Source organism: Medicago sativa, chromosome 5 (assembly GCF_051527215.1).
Source record: "Medicago sativa cultivar Bolivia chromosome 5, Bolivia_mono, whole genome shotgun sequence".
Lineage (NCBI taxonomy): Eukaryota > Viridiplantae > Streptophyta > Magnoliopsida > Fabales > Fabaceae > Medicago > Medicago sativa.
In genome coordinates this window covers 11,724,151-11,742,662 of record NC_140753.1, presented here as the reverse complement: position 1 = coordinate 11,742,662, position 18,512 = coordinate 11,724,151, and the positions used below count along the sequence as shown (strand labels likewise).

The following is an 18,512-nucleotide window of genomic DNA, read 5'->3' as shown; positions in this document are numbered from 1 at the left end:
GGAACACATCCACTACACCACACCATGATGATTTCATGGCAGCTGAATAGCTTCACTGCATTCTGACATAGCTATAAATTGAAGTGAGCTGTGACGGTGCAATCTTCACACAAACGGTTGGGTTTCTTTTATTTTTGATGGGTCCTTTTTCTCTTTTCATTTTAATAACAAATATACACACAAACCTATTTTTTATAACGTAGTTATGTATAAAAACAACATTCGTGAAAATTCACGATCAATTGTGTCGGGATATATAGCATAGCCCAATTTTTATACACCAATTGTGTAATTTTTTTTACATATGCATTTAGTAAATTAATGCCACATAAATAGATACATGTAGAGATATTTTAAAAACTAACTCATAAAAGTGCACTATGATGCGATTTGATTAGATGCATGTTTAAAAAAAAATAAACGTATGCATTCAAGGTCAAATTAGAGTTGAAAAAAAATTCCTCCCCAAATACCAAGCCTAGATCAAACAAATTCTGGTTAAAATGATGGAACAAAGCATTTTAGAACATCTCCAATGAGAGATGTTATATAAAATAGTAAGTTTCTAATAGGAAGCTACTAATGCTCCATCATCTTGATGAAAAACTGTAAACATTTGGTCCCAAAGGATAGTTTCTTTAGGACCAAAGAACATTATCCTTTGGTGCCAAATACATACTGTATTTGCAGTATTTCAATGTTAAATCACACATAACATGATACCTTTGAGGAATTCCTACCGAAGCAACTAATTTGTGGTAGCTAATGATCTAAATGCATGAAGCATATGGTTATCTTTCACAAACATGAGAATGCATTACAGTTTTATACAAAGTAGAATGGGTGCCAGTAAGAGAAGCAGATACTACAATACTACAGCTGAATCTGATTCTCAATCTGAACATAAAATAAAGTACACAGTTATGTTTCACAAACTTGGAATGTATTGTATTGCAGTTTTATACTAATTATCACTGAGAAAAATAGACACTACAACTGAATCAGATCCTTAAAACAGTATGTCCCAAGAATGAACCAACCAATAAGAACCGAAGTGAATAAGAACCAAAATTTTAGGAAAGTGAAGCCTCCCAATGTGACTCCAAGAAAAAATACAATCACAAATGGTAAAATAGTTCGCAGCATAGATATTTTGCTGACCCAGCGCCCGTTGAGTAAAATGAAAACTGCAAGGTTCACCACATTCCATCCACTGGACAGGTAGCCGAGCCTGTTCAAATTATTGGCAACAAAGGAGTGGCAGTTACATGTAAAGAGACTGTAAGATCGGTGTTGGAATTCTTGAGTGCTCTTCAGTAGAGCATCGTCCCAGGTCCTCAAATCGCCTCCAGTTTCATCCTGCATGCAGTGTTCCTCACCCTTGTAGGCAGACTGGCTTAAAGGGATGCAACACTGCCAGCAATTATTTCAAACATCATTAAAGAAACAATAAAGGAGTCGAAAAACAATGAGTTAAAAGGTTGGACAAGTTAATGCAGTGTTATTTTGGCGTTCAAACTCACTCAGTATATTGTTACTGTGGTATCCGAAACAAACACTTTTCTTTTTGGTATGTAAGCCAAAACAAACACACTACAACAATGTTATCAAATAGCAGCTATAGTGGCGATATCAAATAGCAGAATTTGAACAAATCACTGTTGTACCGCAATACGCTATTTAGTACAAACTGTTGTCAAATAGCAGCATAACGGAATTTGAACAAACTGTCATATTCCTAACTTCGCAATCAGTGTTTGACATAAGTTGTTCTTTAGACATATAGATCTTCACAATGATAAACAATGGGTAGCAGCAATTACTATTTTCTGGGCATTGAGCTTATTCGCACAGCAGGTGGCCTAATTCTCCTAGCATGGGTACATTCAAACTTGCTGGATACGTTTGATATGGCAGGAGCAAAACCAGCTCATACTCCACTTTGCATATCGACAACAAGTTGATGGCTCGACAGCTGCAGACTCGAAGCTATATCACAACATCGTTGGTGCCTTAGTAGCCTTACAATACATCATCCTCACTCGTTTGGATCTCTCATTTTCTATCAACAAACTCTCACAATTTATTCACAAGTCCACACAAATTAACTTCCAGCAGCTAAAAAGGGCGATGATGTATCCCAAACTCGCAATAAATCATGGCTTCAAACTCAAGAAACTGTCTCATATAGTCATATGCAATTACATACCTTTAGTGACACTGATCGGGGAGGCAACATGGATGATCATACCTCCACCACCTCAGTCTATTTCATCTTCATAGAGGCAATTATGTGCCATGGTTATCTAAAAGGCAGCACAGAGTCGCCCACTTATTCACAGAGGCTAAATATCACTATTTAGGAGAACTTATCAGAACAACTTATGACATCGTTCATAAGCTGTTTTGAACTAATTTCCTTAAGTTCTCTAAGATAGCTTATGAAAACAGGTTATAGCCCATACGAAAACAATTTAACTTCATTTTATCTTTTGCTATGGAAATAACTTATACATTAGGGCTTATCATGATAAGCGCTTGTACTATAAGTATGCAAATAAGTTGCTTATTGAAAGATGGCCCATGTCTCTTCACCAGTGTCAACGATTGTAAACAAAATTGCATTTTTATTTACAAGAATAATAAATTACCTTATCTTTGGGTAGTTGAAGAAATCTGGTGGCGGAACCAAATGCGAAATTATCAACACAAACAAAATTAGGACCTGCAAAATCCAAAATAACACCATCCTCTCTGCAAATACCAATGTGACCAATGAAAGGGATAAACCATGAGATAACAGGAAGTGGTGACCAAACAATGGAACACGGAAAGCGAGCTCTTCTAGGATCAATTTGCATAGTTCGTGAAAAACCATTTTCCATCATCATCATTTGTTGCTGTTCTGGATCTAAATCTAATTCTGCTTCCATTGCATGAATTGGAACAACAATCAATTTGCCTGTACATGATAACAATAATAATCAAATTAATAAAATATGATGATGGCGAATTACGTAATAACAAGAATGAGAGAGAGATCCGATCGAGTTACCTGTGAAGATGCAAGGTAACTAGTGGATCATTTCTGCGGCTGCGTCCAATTTCATGTCAAGATTCGGGAACCAAACAGAGTATCACGCGTCTTAGTAAGCTATATATAAATTTTAGGCTTAAGGTAGTAAAATTTGATTTTTAACTACTTAATTTTAATTAAAAACGAGTTCATTTTCAATTTTTTTGGTACAAATTAAATTAAAGGGTTAAATGTGTTTTTTATTCATATATGTCAACTTTTTGTGTCCTCGTGAGCATAACTCAGTTGGTATGGACAATGCATCAAATATGCAAGGTCTGGGGTTCAAACCCCGGCCACTGCCAAAAAAATATGTCAACTTTTTGTTTTAGTCCCTCTAAAAAATTTCTTCATCTTTTAGTCTATAAAAAAAAATTTCATCTTCACCTTTGGTTCATCCTTTAAAGAAAACTCATCGTGAGCTTAGCTCAGTTGGTAGGGACAATGCATAATATATGCAAAGTTAGGGTTCAAACCCCGACCACCACAAAAAAAAATTAAATCTTTTTAACATAACATGAATTTAATATAAATTTTTATATTTTTTTACGGTTAAAAATTTATATATTTTTTTTTGACAAATTAATTTGTATTTTGTTAAAATATTCTCTTTTTTTTAGAATGTTTTACATATTTTTGCACAATTTCATTAAAAAATACAAAAATTAAATTAAAAATATGGACCAGAGGTAGTGATTCAAAATTTTATAGGAACTAAAAGTTGAAGGAAAATTTTAGAGGGACTAAAACGAAAAGGTTGGTATATTTTCCTTCAACTTTTAGTCCCTATGAAATTTTCAATCACTACTTCTGGTCCACATTTTTAAGTTAAATTTTGTATTTTTTAATGAAATTGTGCATAAGCGTATAGAATGTTGTAAAAATTTCTAAAAAAAAAATAGAATTTTTAACTGCAAAAAATATAAAAATTCATATTTTATTCATGTTTTGTTAAAAAAAAACTTTTTTTTAGAGATTCTTGTAATATTATAAATTTTTGTGCAAAATTTTATTTTAAAAAATAAATTATATATATGAGTTTACTTTAAAGGAGAGACCAAAAGTGAAGATGGAAAGCTTTTAAGGACTGAAAGTCGAAGAAATTTTTTAGAATGACTTTTTTGAAGATTTTTTTTTTAAAAAGACTAAAATGAAAAGTTGACACATTTATATGAATCAAAACATAATCAACCATTTTTTTAATTACTAATTAACCTATCAAATTCAATTTTACATTCCCAAAATCGATTTAAACATCTCCAAAGCAATAACCAACCAAGCATATACCATTATTGGCATCTAGATGAGTTGTTTGGTAAGAACCCACGTAGGAGCGTCTTGTATTAAATTTAATTATTTTGTATGATATAGATGATATCATATATGATATTGAAATTGGGTTGAAATTCCACATTGTCATCGACAATTGATTGATCTAAAGGGTCATTTAGGTAAGTAATTAGATGTCCGATCTTTGACTCGCGTATGAAGAACAGGCCCGGCCCTGAGGGGGTGCAAACAGCTCAACAGAGCTGGGCCTCCCTCACTCATGGGCCTTAAAAAAAAATTAATACCCACTAATACTACTGCCCTTCAATTTTTTTTAATACCCCCAGCCATTTTCTGCCCCCTTTGTTTTAGCCTTTTAGGCCTATTAAAATTAGGTCCTTTTGCTTTTGGTGTTAGGTGGGGGTTCCTCATGTATACGGTAGTCATTTTCACCTTTAGGTGTACCGCATATATACATCACCTTGTATTTATCTTTTAAAAAATATAAATAGAACATTGCTCTTTTAAAAAAAATACGTTTTGATTTTATCACTGACCTCTTTTCATTCCCAGAACCGAGCCTCCAAATTCTTAGGGATGGCCTTGTGAAGAACACACCTTGTATGTATAATATGTTCTCCGATAGAGATTAGTCGATACTAACGACGGTGAAAACTTCAAACCCCTAACATGCAATTTCCAAATATAAATATCAAAATAAGATCAATTTAAAATAACTTTACAAATCAGATGACATATATTATTATTCGTGTTAGCATCTAAATACTAACATGAATAAGCTTTCATGTACTACCACGTGTGTCATTACAACGACTTTGCAAACACCCACCTCTATATAAAGGGGACTCCTCGCAGACCCCAATGTAGAATCTCTCCCATCTCCTAACCCCTGTTTCTGACCTATATTGACTTAAGCGTTGGAATGTTTGCAGGTATACCCCCCCTCCCCCGCCGTTCCAGTAATGAAACTGACGCATTCCACCACTTTCAAACCAGCACATTAAAGAGCACTGACAATCACCTTTTGATCAAGTATACAAACAAATATTCATTTATCAACATAAGAAAAAAAAATATTACCTCAAGTAAGGTCATGTAACCACCAACGACTTTAATCTTTACGCGGAATGACACTTGCTAAGAAAAAATAAGTAGAGTGGAAAAAATAACAGTCAAAACTAAAAGATGTTAGAAAAAATAAAAGTTGAAAAAAAAAGGGACCAAAAAGATTAATGGGCTGGACTCATGAGACATCCATGTTGTACTTTGTTGTCGGGTCAACATATCTAACCCTAGTTTGTGTTGGCGAGGCTGCGTTGCTTTTAAATACTTTTATTCACAGTTGTTTCATTCCTCATGTCATACGATATGTGCCGTTTCTTTTTCTCCTTCTCCCTCCTCACAAAATAGACCGCTCCTTCTCCCTCCTCTTAACATATCTCTCATCTATTCTCAACCTCACATCCCAAATCCAATAACCATGATAGACCCTTCTCCCTCTTCACAAATCCCCCTTCTCCATCTTCACAAATCCAACAACTCTAACAACACACGATATTCCCAACCTCACGTCACAAATACAACAACTTCTCTCTCCTCACGTCTTAATTATCTCTTTTTTTTTTATTCTTATTTGTTTTTTTTTTTTGATTTGGGAACTAGATCCGAGTTTTTCAATTCAAATCAAGGATTTTACATGGTCGTTTTGCATGTTAAAAAATGTGTTTTTATTATTAATTTTTTTTCCAATTTTACAGATCTGTCTATAGGTTGATAGATCTATAAAATTCGTAATTTTAAAGGTCCAATTTTACAGGTCTGTCTATTGGTGGAACTGGATCACCTCCTGCTGTTTTCTTCTGCCATCTATCACAGATCTAATGGCTGAGGATAAGGTAGGACCAACTGCAGCAGATAGAGAGTGCTGGAGAGGATCCAATTTTTTTTTTATTTTTTTTTTTGGTTTCTTGTTTTTGTCTTATTTTTTTGGAGTTTAAATAATTTTTTATCTTTTCATCCGTTTTTTTTTTGTACTTTATGCAAATGGGCTTGGGAAAAGCCCGTTTATCATGCAAGACCCAAACCCGAAGAATCATGAAAGACCGACCCGGAAGAAACCAATGCGGGACTATTTATTTTGAATCGGGCATCAAAAATGCAGATTCGCTGAAAATATTTCATATTTCATAACATTTGCGCGCGCTTTCTCTCTCTCTCTCTCTCTCTCTCTCTCTCACTCTACCATGGCTCGTAATCCAAGGGTTAATCGCAATCGCTACAATGGAGGTTCAAGGTATCGTAACAGTGAGGTAAATTTCTATCCGTTTAGATCTTCCCTGGTTTTCTTGAAACCGTTATCATCTGTTTTCATCTCTTCCGTGAGTTGAACGATTGTGTATGATTTAGGTTAGGTTTTGGTGATTATTTGTTCGATTTATCTTTGTTTATGATTTATGTTATATAGATCTTGTTCTGCGATGATTGTTAAATTTCTATCCGATTAGATCTTCTCTGGTTTTCTTGAAACCGTTAGGTTAGGTTTTGGTTCATACTATGCTGTGATGATTTGTTCAATTTATCTGTTTATGATTTAGGTTAGATTTTAGTTCATATCCATATAAATCTTGTTCTGCGATGATTTGTTAAATTTCTTTCCGATTAGATCTTCTCTGGTTTTCTTGAAACCGTTAGGTTAGGTTTTGGTTCATATTATGCTGTGATGATTAGTTCGATTTATCTGTTTTTGATTTAGGTTAGATTTTAGTTCATATCCATATAAATCTTGTTCTGCGATGATTTGTTAAATTTCTTTCCGATTAGATCTTCTCTGGTTTTCTTGAAACCGTTAGGTTAGGTTTTGGTTCATATTATGCTGTGATGATTAGTTCGATTTATCTGTTTTTGATTTAGGTTAGATTTTAGTTCATATCCATATAAATCTTGTTCTGCGATGATTTGTTAAATTTCTTTCCGATTAGATCTTCTCTGGTTTTCTTGAAACCGTTAGGTTAGGTTTTGGTTCATATTATGCTGTGATGATTAGTTCGATTTATCTGTTTATGATTTAGGTTAGATTTTAGTTCATATCCATATAAATCTTGTTCTGCGATGATTTGTTAAATTTCTTTCCGATTAGATCTTCTCTGGTTTTCTTGAAACCGTTAGGTTAGGTTTTGGTTCATATTATGCTGTGATGATTAGTTCGATTTATCTGTTTATGATTTAGGTTAGATTTTAGTTCATATCCATATAAATCTTGTTCTGCGATGATTTGTTAAATTTCTTTCCGATTAGATCTTCTCTGGTTTTCTTGAAACCGTTAGGTTAGGTTTTGGTTCATATTATGCTGTGATGATTAGTTCGATTTATCTGTTTATGATTTTGGTTAGGTTTTAGTTCATATTATGCTGTGATGATTTGTTTGATGATTTGTTCGTTTGTGTTTTAGGTCAGGTTTTAGTTCATATAGATCCTATGCTGCGATGATTTGTTCAATTTAGGATTTTTATTCACCGAGTTTATTTTGAAAAGTGATAGATGGTTTGAAGATGGTGTTTTTCTAAAAATGAATGTATTACATGTTTTCAGGTTGCCTCTGCTCAAGACAAGGTGGCGCGTGCTGAGCGTCACTATGGGTATGCTGTAAGGGCCTATAAGGCCAAGGTTGCTGCTGGAGGGGATGATTCTACTGAATCTGAGATTGCTAAGGAAACGCTGGAAATTGCTAGTGAATCATTGAAAAGGGCTTCCAGACTTGAGAGGCTTCATAGGCTGAAGCAGATCAAAGATGCCATGAGGAAGCTAGCTGAGCTGTATGTGAGGATAGCTAAACTGTCCAAGCGTCATGGGGCAGACTTTCAGTTCCACCTTTTATATGGTAATATTATCTTTTACCCTTTCAAAAAGTTAATCACGTTATAATAAACAAAAAGATGTTTGTATCTTATAAGCATGTGAATGAACTGATTTGTTGTATCATATAAGGTTGTGAATGTTCTGATATGTATATCACAATAAACAAAACAAAGTTTGTAATATTGAAAAAGTAATCTTGCAGAACTGGTTATATTTAACTTTTGCTTTCCGTACATTTCTTTCTTTAATGCAGGTATAGAATGGACTCGTGCAAAAATTTTTGGGGAACTCAAGAGTGAGTTCGAAGAACTCAATTTGGACATATCAGAGATGTAAGTATTATTCAATTATAATATGCTTTAATAAAACCTTTTATTGCCTCAAGATTGAGTCTGATAAATCTTTCTGTTCAACAGCGACCCAGGTGACATACCAAAGTATTTTGCTGATCTTGAAGTAAGACACGCAGTTCTTCAAGACAGAAGTGCTTACTGGTTCAAAATGTCTGTGGATGCGACTAAGCCTTGGGGTTTAGCTTGAAACCCGGCTATGCAGTTGTTTGGCACTTTGTTTTGTGTTCTTCCAAGTACTTTCTTTTGGATTATTCTTCTTGACAGAAGCGCTTACTGCTTCAAAATGTACGTGGATGGGAATAAGCCCTGGGGTTAGTTTGAAACCCAGGCTACTCAGTTGTTTAGCTCGTTGTTTTGTGTTCTGCTAAGTACTTTCTTTTGGATTATTTGTTGAGTGTTGATTATCTGTTGGCTTATTAACAGTAGTTGAATATGATGATTGATGAGCCAATGCGTTAGTCTCATCACCAGATTTCGTAATGTCGCTCAAGCTTTTTAACAGCAAATATATTACTTATATATACCAAGTAGAAAATTTTATCATTTGTCATACAATACTTGGTCAAAGAAATAAATAAATTCTTTTGACTTGGCATTTGTTAAGTTCTTGTCATACAATACTAGGAATGGTTAAACTGAAATAATTTTCAAGCATTTTAGAAATTGATATATTTAAAGGATTGATTTGTTGACTTTTTTTAGACTATTTTGCACTGTTTCTTTTTTTGTGGACAAGAAACATTTTCATAGTTTTTTAAATTATGGGATATTATGAATCGTAACTTTAAATCTATCAAAACAAAGCAATTTCTACGAAAATTTGTTTTCAAGAACAATTTTTTCGTGCAAAAAATAAATTTGTTTTCAAGAACAATTTTTTCGTGCATAAAATCCAGATTTTGTTTTGACATATTTAAAGTGAACATGTGTAGTTTCAAGAACGTTTGTAAAATGACTTCCTAATGATCTATAACTTCATTAGCATAACTTCAGTAGCAAGGATATATCCTTGAAATGCTATTTGCAAGGATGTACACAAGGCTAATTGTTTCAAGATCAGTGTTTCTAAAACCGTAGAAAATTATGTGTATATCCTTGCAATGCTGACAATATGGACACGCTAGTTACTGAACACTAGTTTCTAACAAGGCCATGATTCAGCACAATTCGTATTCTGAATGAAAACTAGCAGCACAATTCAGCTAAACTGAAGAAAAAAAATAGTTTTTTGTAACCTTTTCGCTACATATAGTAAAACAACCACTCCCTGAACAAGGTATGAATCCTGCACTTACAATTAAGAAACCAACCTAGACAAATAAATTGCGCAACAGAGAAAAGAAAAAAAAAACAAAAGCAATAAAAAACAACAGCGTTAGAACTAGTTGAAAGTTGAAACCCAGAAGGAAGGTAAACTGTGAATTGAATAGAACTTGAAAACAAATGTAAACCATTGTCAATTTAAAATAAATGGGGCAAAAGGATCTCAAAATAATACTCGAGTAGTTTGGAACAAACAAGGAATCAAACAAAATTTCAAAATCTTGCAACAAAATAAAACCCTAAGAATCTCTTCCAAGTAGTCTTGTCAGTTAATCAGCCTTACCAGCAGCGGAAGCAGCTTGTCCCCTAAGACGACCAGTCCTCTTTGCAGCAATGAGACCAACCTTCTGTCCAGGAGGAGCATCACGCCTAACAGTACTAGCATGTCCAATATGCTGGTGGTTACCTCCTCCGTGAGGATGTTCTACTGGATTCATAGCCACACCACGAACCTTAGGCCAGCAATTCCTCTTGACCCTAAATTTGTGGTAAGCATTACCAGCCTTAAGCATTGGCTTCTCAGTTCTTCCTCCACCTGCAACTTGCCCAATCATAGCTCTGCACTCACTTGGAACAATCTTCTTTGCCCCTGATGGTAGCTTAATCCTGTCAAAAAAACATGAACACCCATCATCAGTAAAAGTTAAATACTAATGCAAATCATAAAAAAACAACCTTTTCACTACATATAGTAAAACAACCACTACCTGGACAAGGTATGAATCCTGCACTTACAATTAAGAAACCAACCTAGACAAATAAATTGCGCAACAGAAAAAAAAGAAAGAAAAGTAAGCAATAAAAAACAACAGCATTAGAACTAGATGAAACCCAGAAGGAAGGTAAACTATGAATTGAATAAAACTTGAAAACAAATGTAAACCATTGTCATGTAATAGTTTCATATAAATAAATAAATGGGGCAAAAGGATCTCAAAATACCCAAGTAGTTTGGAAAAAACAAGGAATCAAACAAAATTTCAAAATCTTGCAACAAAATAAAACCGTAAGAATCTCTTCAAATAGTCTTATCAGTTAATCGGCCTTAGCAGCAGCGGAAGCAGCTTGTCCCCTGAGACGACCAGTTCTCTTAGCAGCAATGAGACCAACCTTCTGTCCAGGAGGAGCATCACGCCTAACAGTACTAGCATGTCCAATATGCTGGTGGTTACCTCCTCCATGAGGATGTTCAACTGGATTCATAGCCACACCACGAACCTTAGGCCAACAATTCCTCTTGACCCTAAATTTGTGGTAAGCATTACCAGCCTTAAGCATTGGCTTCTCAGTTCTTCCTCCACCTGCAACTTGCCCAATCATAGCTCTGCACTCACTTGGAACAATCTTCTTTGCCCCTGATGGTAGCTTAATCCTGTCAACAAACCATCAACACCCATTATCAGTTAAAGTTAAATACTAATGCTAATCATGAAAAACGCGATTATTTTCTTATTTCTTCTCAATATCAGTTCTACAGATTCATAATGTACATACAATATGACATTTACATAAATTACCATCACCGTCCCACGTAATTGAAATTTTTATACTAATATTAATCGTAAAAACTGTGATTACTTCATTACTTCTAATCACAATCAATTATACCAAGGGTATAATTTCCATGCACCAGAAGTGCAAATAGTTTTACAATGTCTCAATGAATCACGTAACCTTAAGAAAATATTTAGTTGGTTGGTTTCAATAGTAAAATTAGTATAATTTACTAGAATACTCGTTGCATTGATATTTTTAATTTATTTTTGTATTATTGTTGCATATTCTTTTTTGGCGGCATAATGGCTAGAAATTCACCCCTCAAGGTAAATAAGTGGAGAACACGGAGTTTAAACCTCGACAATTGAATATCGCAATGTCCTTATCAACTGAGTTATGCTCAAGTAAACTTATCGTTACATATTCTAAAGTGGCAATTATGGAATATGATGCCAGAAAATAATAATTTCTTTAATTGCCATAGGTCCGTCTTTATATTTGTTTTCTTTAATTGCCAATAGATCTTGGAGAGACTCTGATACCATCTTAGTAATCGTGGTTGAGCCAAACACAACCCCACAAAATCGGCTTGTGAGATGATGATTGCTCTCACCTATAAACACATGTTATGTTAAAGGGTCTCATATCGAACAAAATATGGTTTGAACATGTATTTATTTTAGCTTAAAGTAAAAACCTATACATGCGATCTATACAATACTTACAACTTTCAATGTAACAATTTATTTTGAATAATTCCTCAATTGTTTTTTATAAATATAATTGGTCGAAAATAAAACATCAAACTTCAAGCACGCAACTACTATGAAATAGGAACAAAATTCTATCAATATGAACATAGCAAAGGAACAAAACAACCGATTCAATTTCACACATATAGTGTGAAAATGCTCACCAATTAAACGACAACAATTAATGTGGAAAAAGGAACACAAAACGACATAAGACATAACTACAAGCAAGGAAAAAGAAACTTCATGTATTTTCAAATGGACAAAATTTACACAATAAGACACATAAATTATGTACTTTTTTTTTTTTGAAAGATCATAAATTATGTACTTGTATTTATAATAATCCAAAAATAAAAAATAAAAATCCGATGCATATATTCTTTGACTCTGACGTTATAATATTTGTTTTTTGTAATGAAGGTGGAGCCACATGAGGAGCGTTTAAACAGTGACCACCACACACGCTCACATTTGGCCACCCCGCTCCTCTCTTTCTCTTCTCTTCAGTTATACTCCCTCCGTCCCGCAATAGATGATTCATTTGAAAATGTGTAATTTTGACCTAACTTATTTTGACTGTATTTTTCTACTAATATACAAAGATAAATAATATCATATAAGATGTCGTTAGATTCGTCTCGATGAGTATTTTCAAAATATCAAGTTTTCATAATTTTTTATAATATATTATTTAAAATATTTAAGCTCAAAGTTATGCATTGACATGCGTAATAAGGTCAACCGTGTCAAGTATTATGGGACGGAGGGAGTAACTATTAACTAACACTTCAAATTCAAATTCATTCTTGGAACTCTCATACAGCCATATCTCATTCTCATTCTGCTCTTCTTCATTCCATCACTCAGATTCATTCTTGTATTTTTTTTTTTTTTTGGTGTTGATTCATTCTTGTATTTACTTCTGGTATGTTATATTTTTTCATTCTACATTTTCTTAACGTTTCTTTTTATATATACACTCATTAAAATGTTTACTAAAATGAGTCACATGATATTTTAGCTTAGACAGACCATTTTACAAAAAATTACAAAGCTTATGGTATATGAAGCACTTAAACGACACTAACACTAACAATAATAATTTAAGAAAATAGAAATGATTGAATGTAGCTGTGTCTCTAACGTGTTGGTGTTGGATAGTGATTAGGGGTGGAAATGGGCTAGGCCGGGCCGGGCTTTGTAAGGCCTAAGCCTGGCCTACTTCAAAAATTATAGGCCTGAGCCTGGCCTATTATTCGTCATAGGCTCATTTTCGAGGCCTGGCCTGGCCTTTTTAAAGGCCTGATGAAGCCTGAAAGCCTATTTAAAAGCCTATTTTCTACTAAGGCCTGATAACACATGTAAGTCTATTCCTAAATAGGCTAAAACTTATTAAGGCCTAAAGCACACAAATATGTTTGCTACTAAATAATGAATTCTTACGAAGGTCTAATCACACCAATATATCAGCTACTAAATAACCAATCATATAAAGGCTTGTGTTTATGAAGAAAAAAAACTTCAAAAATATCAATAATGGAAGATATATTATATATGAAAAGCTTAATAGGCCGGCCTGATGGGCTTAATAGGCTTTTTTGCAAGCCTTAGCCTGGCCTGTTTAATTAAATAGGCCTTATAAAAAGCTTGAGCCTGGCCTTGTTAATAAACGAGCTGGGCCGAGCTAGGCTTTAAATAGGCTAGGCCGTAGGCCCCTGTCGGACGGCTTGGCCTGTTCCCACCCCTAATAGTGATACGTCTTGGACAGACCGAGTCACACCTTTAATCTGAAATGTCTTTGCTACATACTCCATCCGTCTCATAATACTTGACACAGTTGACCTTATTACGCATGCTAATGCATAATTTTGAGCTTAAATATCTTGAATAATATATTACAAAAAATTATGAAAATTTGATATTTTAAAAATACTTATCGAGACAAATCTAACGACGTCTTATATAATATTATTTATCTTTGTATATTAGTAGAAAAATATGGTCAAAATAAGTTAGGTCAAAATTATACATTTTCAAATGGGTCATCTATTGCGGGACGAAGGGAGTAGTTTATATTACAGCTCGTGAGGAAAGGCCCTTTTTTTGGGGGAGGGGAGGGGTTACTTGAAGCTGCAAGCATTTGATAGGTGGTTAAAAGGTTTTGTAAAAGGAAAACCTTTATTGGGAATGAAAATGCATCATATCACTGTAATATGCTGTCATTAACATAACTTATGAAATATTGATTGGATAAATCTAGTTAAACCAAAAGGTTTTAATTTTTAAGTAATAACAGTGACAATTTTTTTGATTATAGAATGTATTTTCAGCTTCTTTCTTGTGTTTGATGTGATTTTATGACAAGAATAATATTAATCAGTGCTGTAAAATCCTTTTTACCTGATGATGATCAATTTGAGCATACTTTGAGCAGGGTAGTAGAATTCTGAGATGGACCGTCGAGGTTGGCCTTTGGAAGAAAAAATCATCAGACAAAATCACAAAGGCTGAGAAACCATTTGTTACACCTGGTTCTGTTGGTTCCATCTTGTCTTCTGTGGCCATTTAGGAAACCAGGTACTTAATTTCTGCTTTAAATTCTTGGGATGGAAAAGTTTTTTATATTCAAAACTAGCTAAATTGCTCACTAGTCCTGTTTTTTCTTATTTTTTTCAGCAGGACAATTGCACAAATAAGAACTATGTTCAAATTTCCATGGAGTCATACACGCGTATGTTTGGATTGGAAGATCAAGTTGTAAACATGGAGAATCAAATAAAAGATTTGGAAGCAAATTTATCAGCAGCTTATTCAGAATTAGATAACAAGGAAAGTCTGGTTAAACAACACGCAAAAGTTGCCGAGGAAGCTGTCTCAGGTAGGACTTAATAAAAACTCGTCTATAGACTTTATATTAGTTGAAATATGAAATAATTAGAGAGATCATTCATTTTCTATATTCTACTTGTTAAGTAAAATTGGGGTATGATTCATAGTTACTGATAAGTGGGCAAGTCGCTATCTTGTAAACTAGAACCGTAGTATTTAATTACAACTTGTACTATGTAAACTCTTAGTGTAAGCTTGATCAATAAAAAGGTAATGCAGTCACACTGTAGTCAGAGAGGTAGGTGCAATTGGCCAAACTCCGTGCTCAAACATCGCGTGTTCTTTATTTGCATTTTTTGTATCTTTTTACTTTTGAACCGGGTAGCTGTTCTAACAGAAATATCAGATAAAATTGATTCATTCTTTTATGCATTTTAGGTTGGGAGAAAGCTGATGCAGAAGTTGTTTCCTTAAGACACCAACTTGAATCTATCACTCTTTCGAAGCTTAGTTGCGATGAGAGAATAGCTCACTTAGATTGAGCTCTGAAAGAATGCATGAAGCAGATAAAAACTGTAAAGGAGGAAAGTGAGCAGAAAATACAAGTGGTGATTCTTATGAAATCTCAACAGTGGGAGAAATTCAAGTTAGAGCTTGAAGCAGAAATACACAAATTAGATAAAGGACTTCACGAAGAAGCTCGTGAAAATGCTTCCCTTCTGAGATCACTTCATGAAAGTTCAAATAAAATTGTGAAACTAAAAGAAGAAAAGTCCGAAGTTGAGTCCGAGTTAGAGCTTCAAAAGAAGAATGTTAAGTCGTACGAGAAAGAAATAAGTTCTTTGAAGTATGAGCACTGCATATGATTTCTAAGGAGATGGATATCCGAAATGAAGAGAAGAACATGATTATGAAATCAGCAGAAGTGGCAAACAAACGACACACCGAGGATGTTAAGACTATTGCCTTGCTGGAGGGCGAGTGCCATCGGCTTCGTGGTCTGTTGCGAAAAAAGTTGCCTGGTCCTGCTGCATTGGCACAAATGAAGCTAGAAGTTGAAAGTACACGCCACATCATCAGTGGAATCCATCAAAGAAAAACTACGGGCCTGAAAGAATCCGAGGTTCTTACAAAACAATTGGAGGTGTTTGAAGAAGAAACAAAGAGATTGAAAGAAGCTTTGGCCTCAAGTAATGCTGAATTACAGGCTTCTAAGAACTTGTACACCAAAACAGTTAACAGACTTGAGAGCTTAGAAGCAGAGGTACAAGTTCTTCATCAAGAAAGAAGTTCCCAGAAATCAAATTTGGCAATCAATTATAGGAGTTTCTCAAGTAGAATTTCTAGCAATTCACCGAGCATCACTTCGATATCTGATGGTTGGCACAAGGATCTAGAAAGTCCTGTTGAGTCACTTGCATCCTCAGTTTCTGACCATTTTGGTAACAGTAGAGTTAGAAGCTCAGTTAAATTTGAGAATCGCGAAAGTGAGACTTCCTCAGAACTGATGGACGATTTCCTTGAAGTCGAGAAAATGGCATGTTCATCAGACAATGCCAGTGTGCAAATTGTTAACAAAGTTAAGAACGATGCCGTAGATAAACAATCAGATGATATGCTTGAATCTGGAGATAAGCAAGATTGTAAGGACAAAAATGTGATTTTAGTGGAACATGAACAGCTTCTGGAAGAACTGAAAGCGTAATTAGTGTCATCTCATAAATCATACAACTTGGCTGAGATTCAGCTGAAATGCATGACAGAGTCTTATAAGTCACTTCAAACACATGTAGAAGAGTTAGAAGCTGAAAATAAGTTTCTAAAGGAAAAAATAGATGAGCTAAAGAATGATCTCGAAGAGGAAAAACAATGTCATCAAGATTCTTTGACGAGGCACAAAGATATTGAGGAAAAAATGCAAAGGTTAGGCCCATTGGCAACAATATGATAACTTACATATTGTATAATTTGAGCTTTCTCTTTTGTTTCTTGAGTGCTTTCTGATTTTTCTTTCTGTTTGCCACTTGAAGGGACAAGTGTCTGGTGTGTGCAACGAATTCAGCAGAAAATAATGACATCAACACTCAGAAGGTAATTACATTACATTATTTACTGATACTAATACATATCATAGTGGTGATGGTTGGTTCTGCATTATTTCCTATATACCGTCATACATGTTCTGCATACTCAAGTAAACAAATAGGTTCGGTACTGGAATTGATTCAACATTTTATGTTCTCTTTGTTTAAAATCGACGTTGTGTTTACTTTTCATAGAATCACAACTGTATCTGTTTTTTTTATTTATTTATATATTTTGGCAAGATCTTATGCAGCTGTTTTGTATTGTCATTATGTGTAATTAGATCCAACCTCAACTAGAAACAACTCTGATGAATGTTTTATTACATTTATTTCATCCATGAATTCATTGTTCAATGATAATTTTTCGATACCTTAATGTCATTACAGGACACAGAACTAGCAGCTGCAGAGAAAAAGCTAGCAGAATGTCAGGAGACACTACATGTACTTGGTAGGCAATTACAAGCAATGTGCCCACAAACTGACTCCAGAAGGTTTCAAACAAATGAATCTTCCGTTAGACCGAATTATGGCTGGTCGAATTCTAATGGCTCCTATACCTCAGATGAAATTGATCATGCTGAAGCATGTAGTGTATCTTCTACTTCTGACATTCAAGGAATGAATGATGAGTTTTCATCTTCACACAACTTTGGTTCCACATCATGTCTTTCGGACACTGAAGGCAACTTTTCGACAAATTCTTCAATGAAGTCAAGCCGAAGTTGTTATATGCTTACTGAATCAAATTCACATCCTTCTGCTTCTGCCACAGGGAAGCAAAATTCACATGGTTTGAGTCAATTATTTTCTTCTAAAGAGAAAACTGGTCACTAGCACTTTTTGTTACTAGTATCAGAGGGACCTCATCGATGATGCGGTACATAGACTATATAGTAAAAAAAAAATGTGGACACTGATGTTTGTGTCTGTAATTCTCCCGAGTATATTGAACTTAGATAAATATTGTTTTTGCCCTAGTCCTTCTATTCCATGTATGCATCACTGAGACTTTACCAAAATTTAGCTGGCTGTCTAAAACTTATCATAAAATAGACAATGATAAGCTCACACTAGTTTTTTTTATTCCACTTTGATTTCTTTGTAGGTACGTAGTAATATAGGTATTAAGCCTCATTAGTTATTCAATGGTGTTTCTACTAGGCAGTTAACCATGGTTGAAAACCTAGATGATTAAGAGTAGTTTACTCTCATACACTCCTTCAATCAATATTATAAAAGGTTTCAAAAAACGGAGCTGTACCTGGATTGCGGCCGTTACAAATCGGTATTGGCAGCCACCGTGACCGTTTTTGGACCTTTTTACGTTGAGAACAAAAATCACAGGAAAATCGCCGTTACGGCGTTACGGAACGCCGTTACGGACTCCGTTCAGACTTGAAAATTCAGTCAAAACTTTTTTCTCACTTTTCTCTCTATACAAACA

At 34.5% G+C, this 18,512-nt stretch overlaps 3 protein-coding genes and 1 pseudogene across 4 annotated transcripts; 2 read left to right on the top strand and 2 right to left on the bottom strand.

Moving 5' to 3' along the window:
- Positions 1 to 766: 766 nt before the first annotated feature.
- On the bottom strand, positions 767 to 3,131 carry RTH (RTE1-homolog). Its single transcript, XM_085713440.1, has 3 exons — positions 3,056 to 3,131; positions 2,652 to 2,962; positions 767 to 1,413 (listed from the first exon to the last, which is right to left on the bottom strand). The coding sequence occupies exons 2-3, from the start codon at positions 2,931 to 2,933 to the stop codon at positions 991 to 993; spliced, it is 705 nt and encodes a 234-aa protein (XP_085569566.1). The 5' UTR covers positions 2,934 to 2,962; positions 3,056 to 3,131; the 3' UTR covers positions 767 to 990.
- Positions 3,132 to 5,722: 2,591 nt separating this feature from the next.
- On the top strand, positions 5,723 to 9,054 carry LOC146920050 (uncharacterized). The gene is made up of 4 exons (XM_085713442.1): positions 5,723 to 6,675; positions 7,955 to 8,243; positions 8,475 to 8,553; positions 8,638 to 9,054. Exons 1-4 carry the CDS (start codon positions 6,610 to 6,612, stop codon positions 8,759 to 8,761), a joined length of 558 nt encoding a protein of 185 aa, XP_085569568.1. The 5' UTR covers positions 5,723 to 6,609; the 3' UTR covers positions 8,762 to 9,054.
- A 1,112-nt stretch (positions 9,055 to 10,166) lies between these two features.
- On the bottom strand, positions 10,167 to 11,417 carry LOC146920049 (uncharacterized). The gene is made up of 4 exons (XM_085711097.1): positions 11,392 to 11,417; positions 10,942 to 11,269; positions 10,573 to 10,622; positions 10,167 to 10,503 (listed from the first exon to the last, which is right to left on the bottom strand). Exons 1-4 carry the CDS (start codon positions 11,415 to 11,417, stop codon positions 10,167 to 10,169), a joined length of 741 nt encoding a protein of 246 aa, XP_085567223.1.
- Positions 11,418 to 14,456: 3,039 nt separating this feature from the next.
- Positions 14,457 to 18,153, top strand: LOC146920048 (filament-like plant protein 5; annotated as a pseudogene). The gene is made up of 5 exons (XR_015011653.1): positions 14,457 to 14,726; positions 14,826 to 15,027; positions 15,417 to 16,901; positions 17,009 to 17,069; positions 17,453 to 18,153. The product of XR_015011653.1 is annotated as a filament-like plant protein 5 (transcript).
- The last annotated feature ends 359 nt before the right edge of the window (positions 18,154 to 18,512 follow it).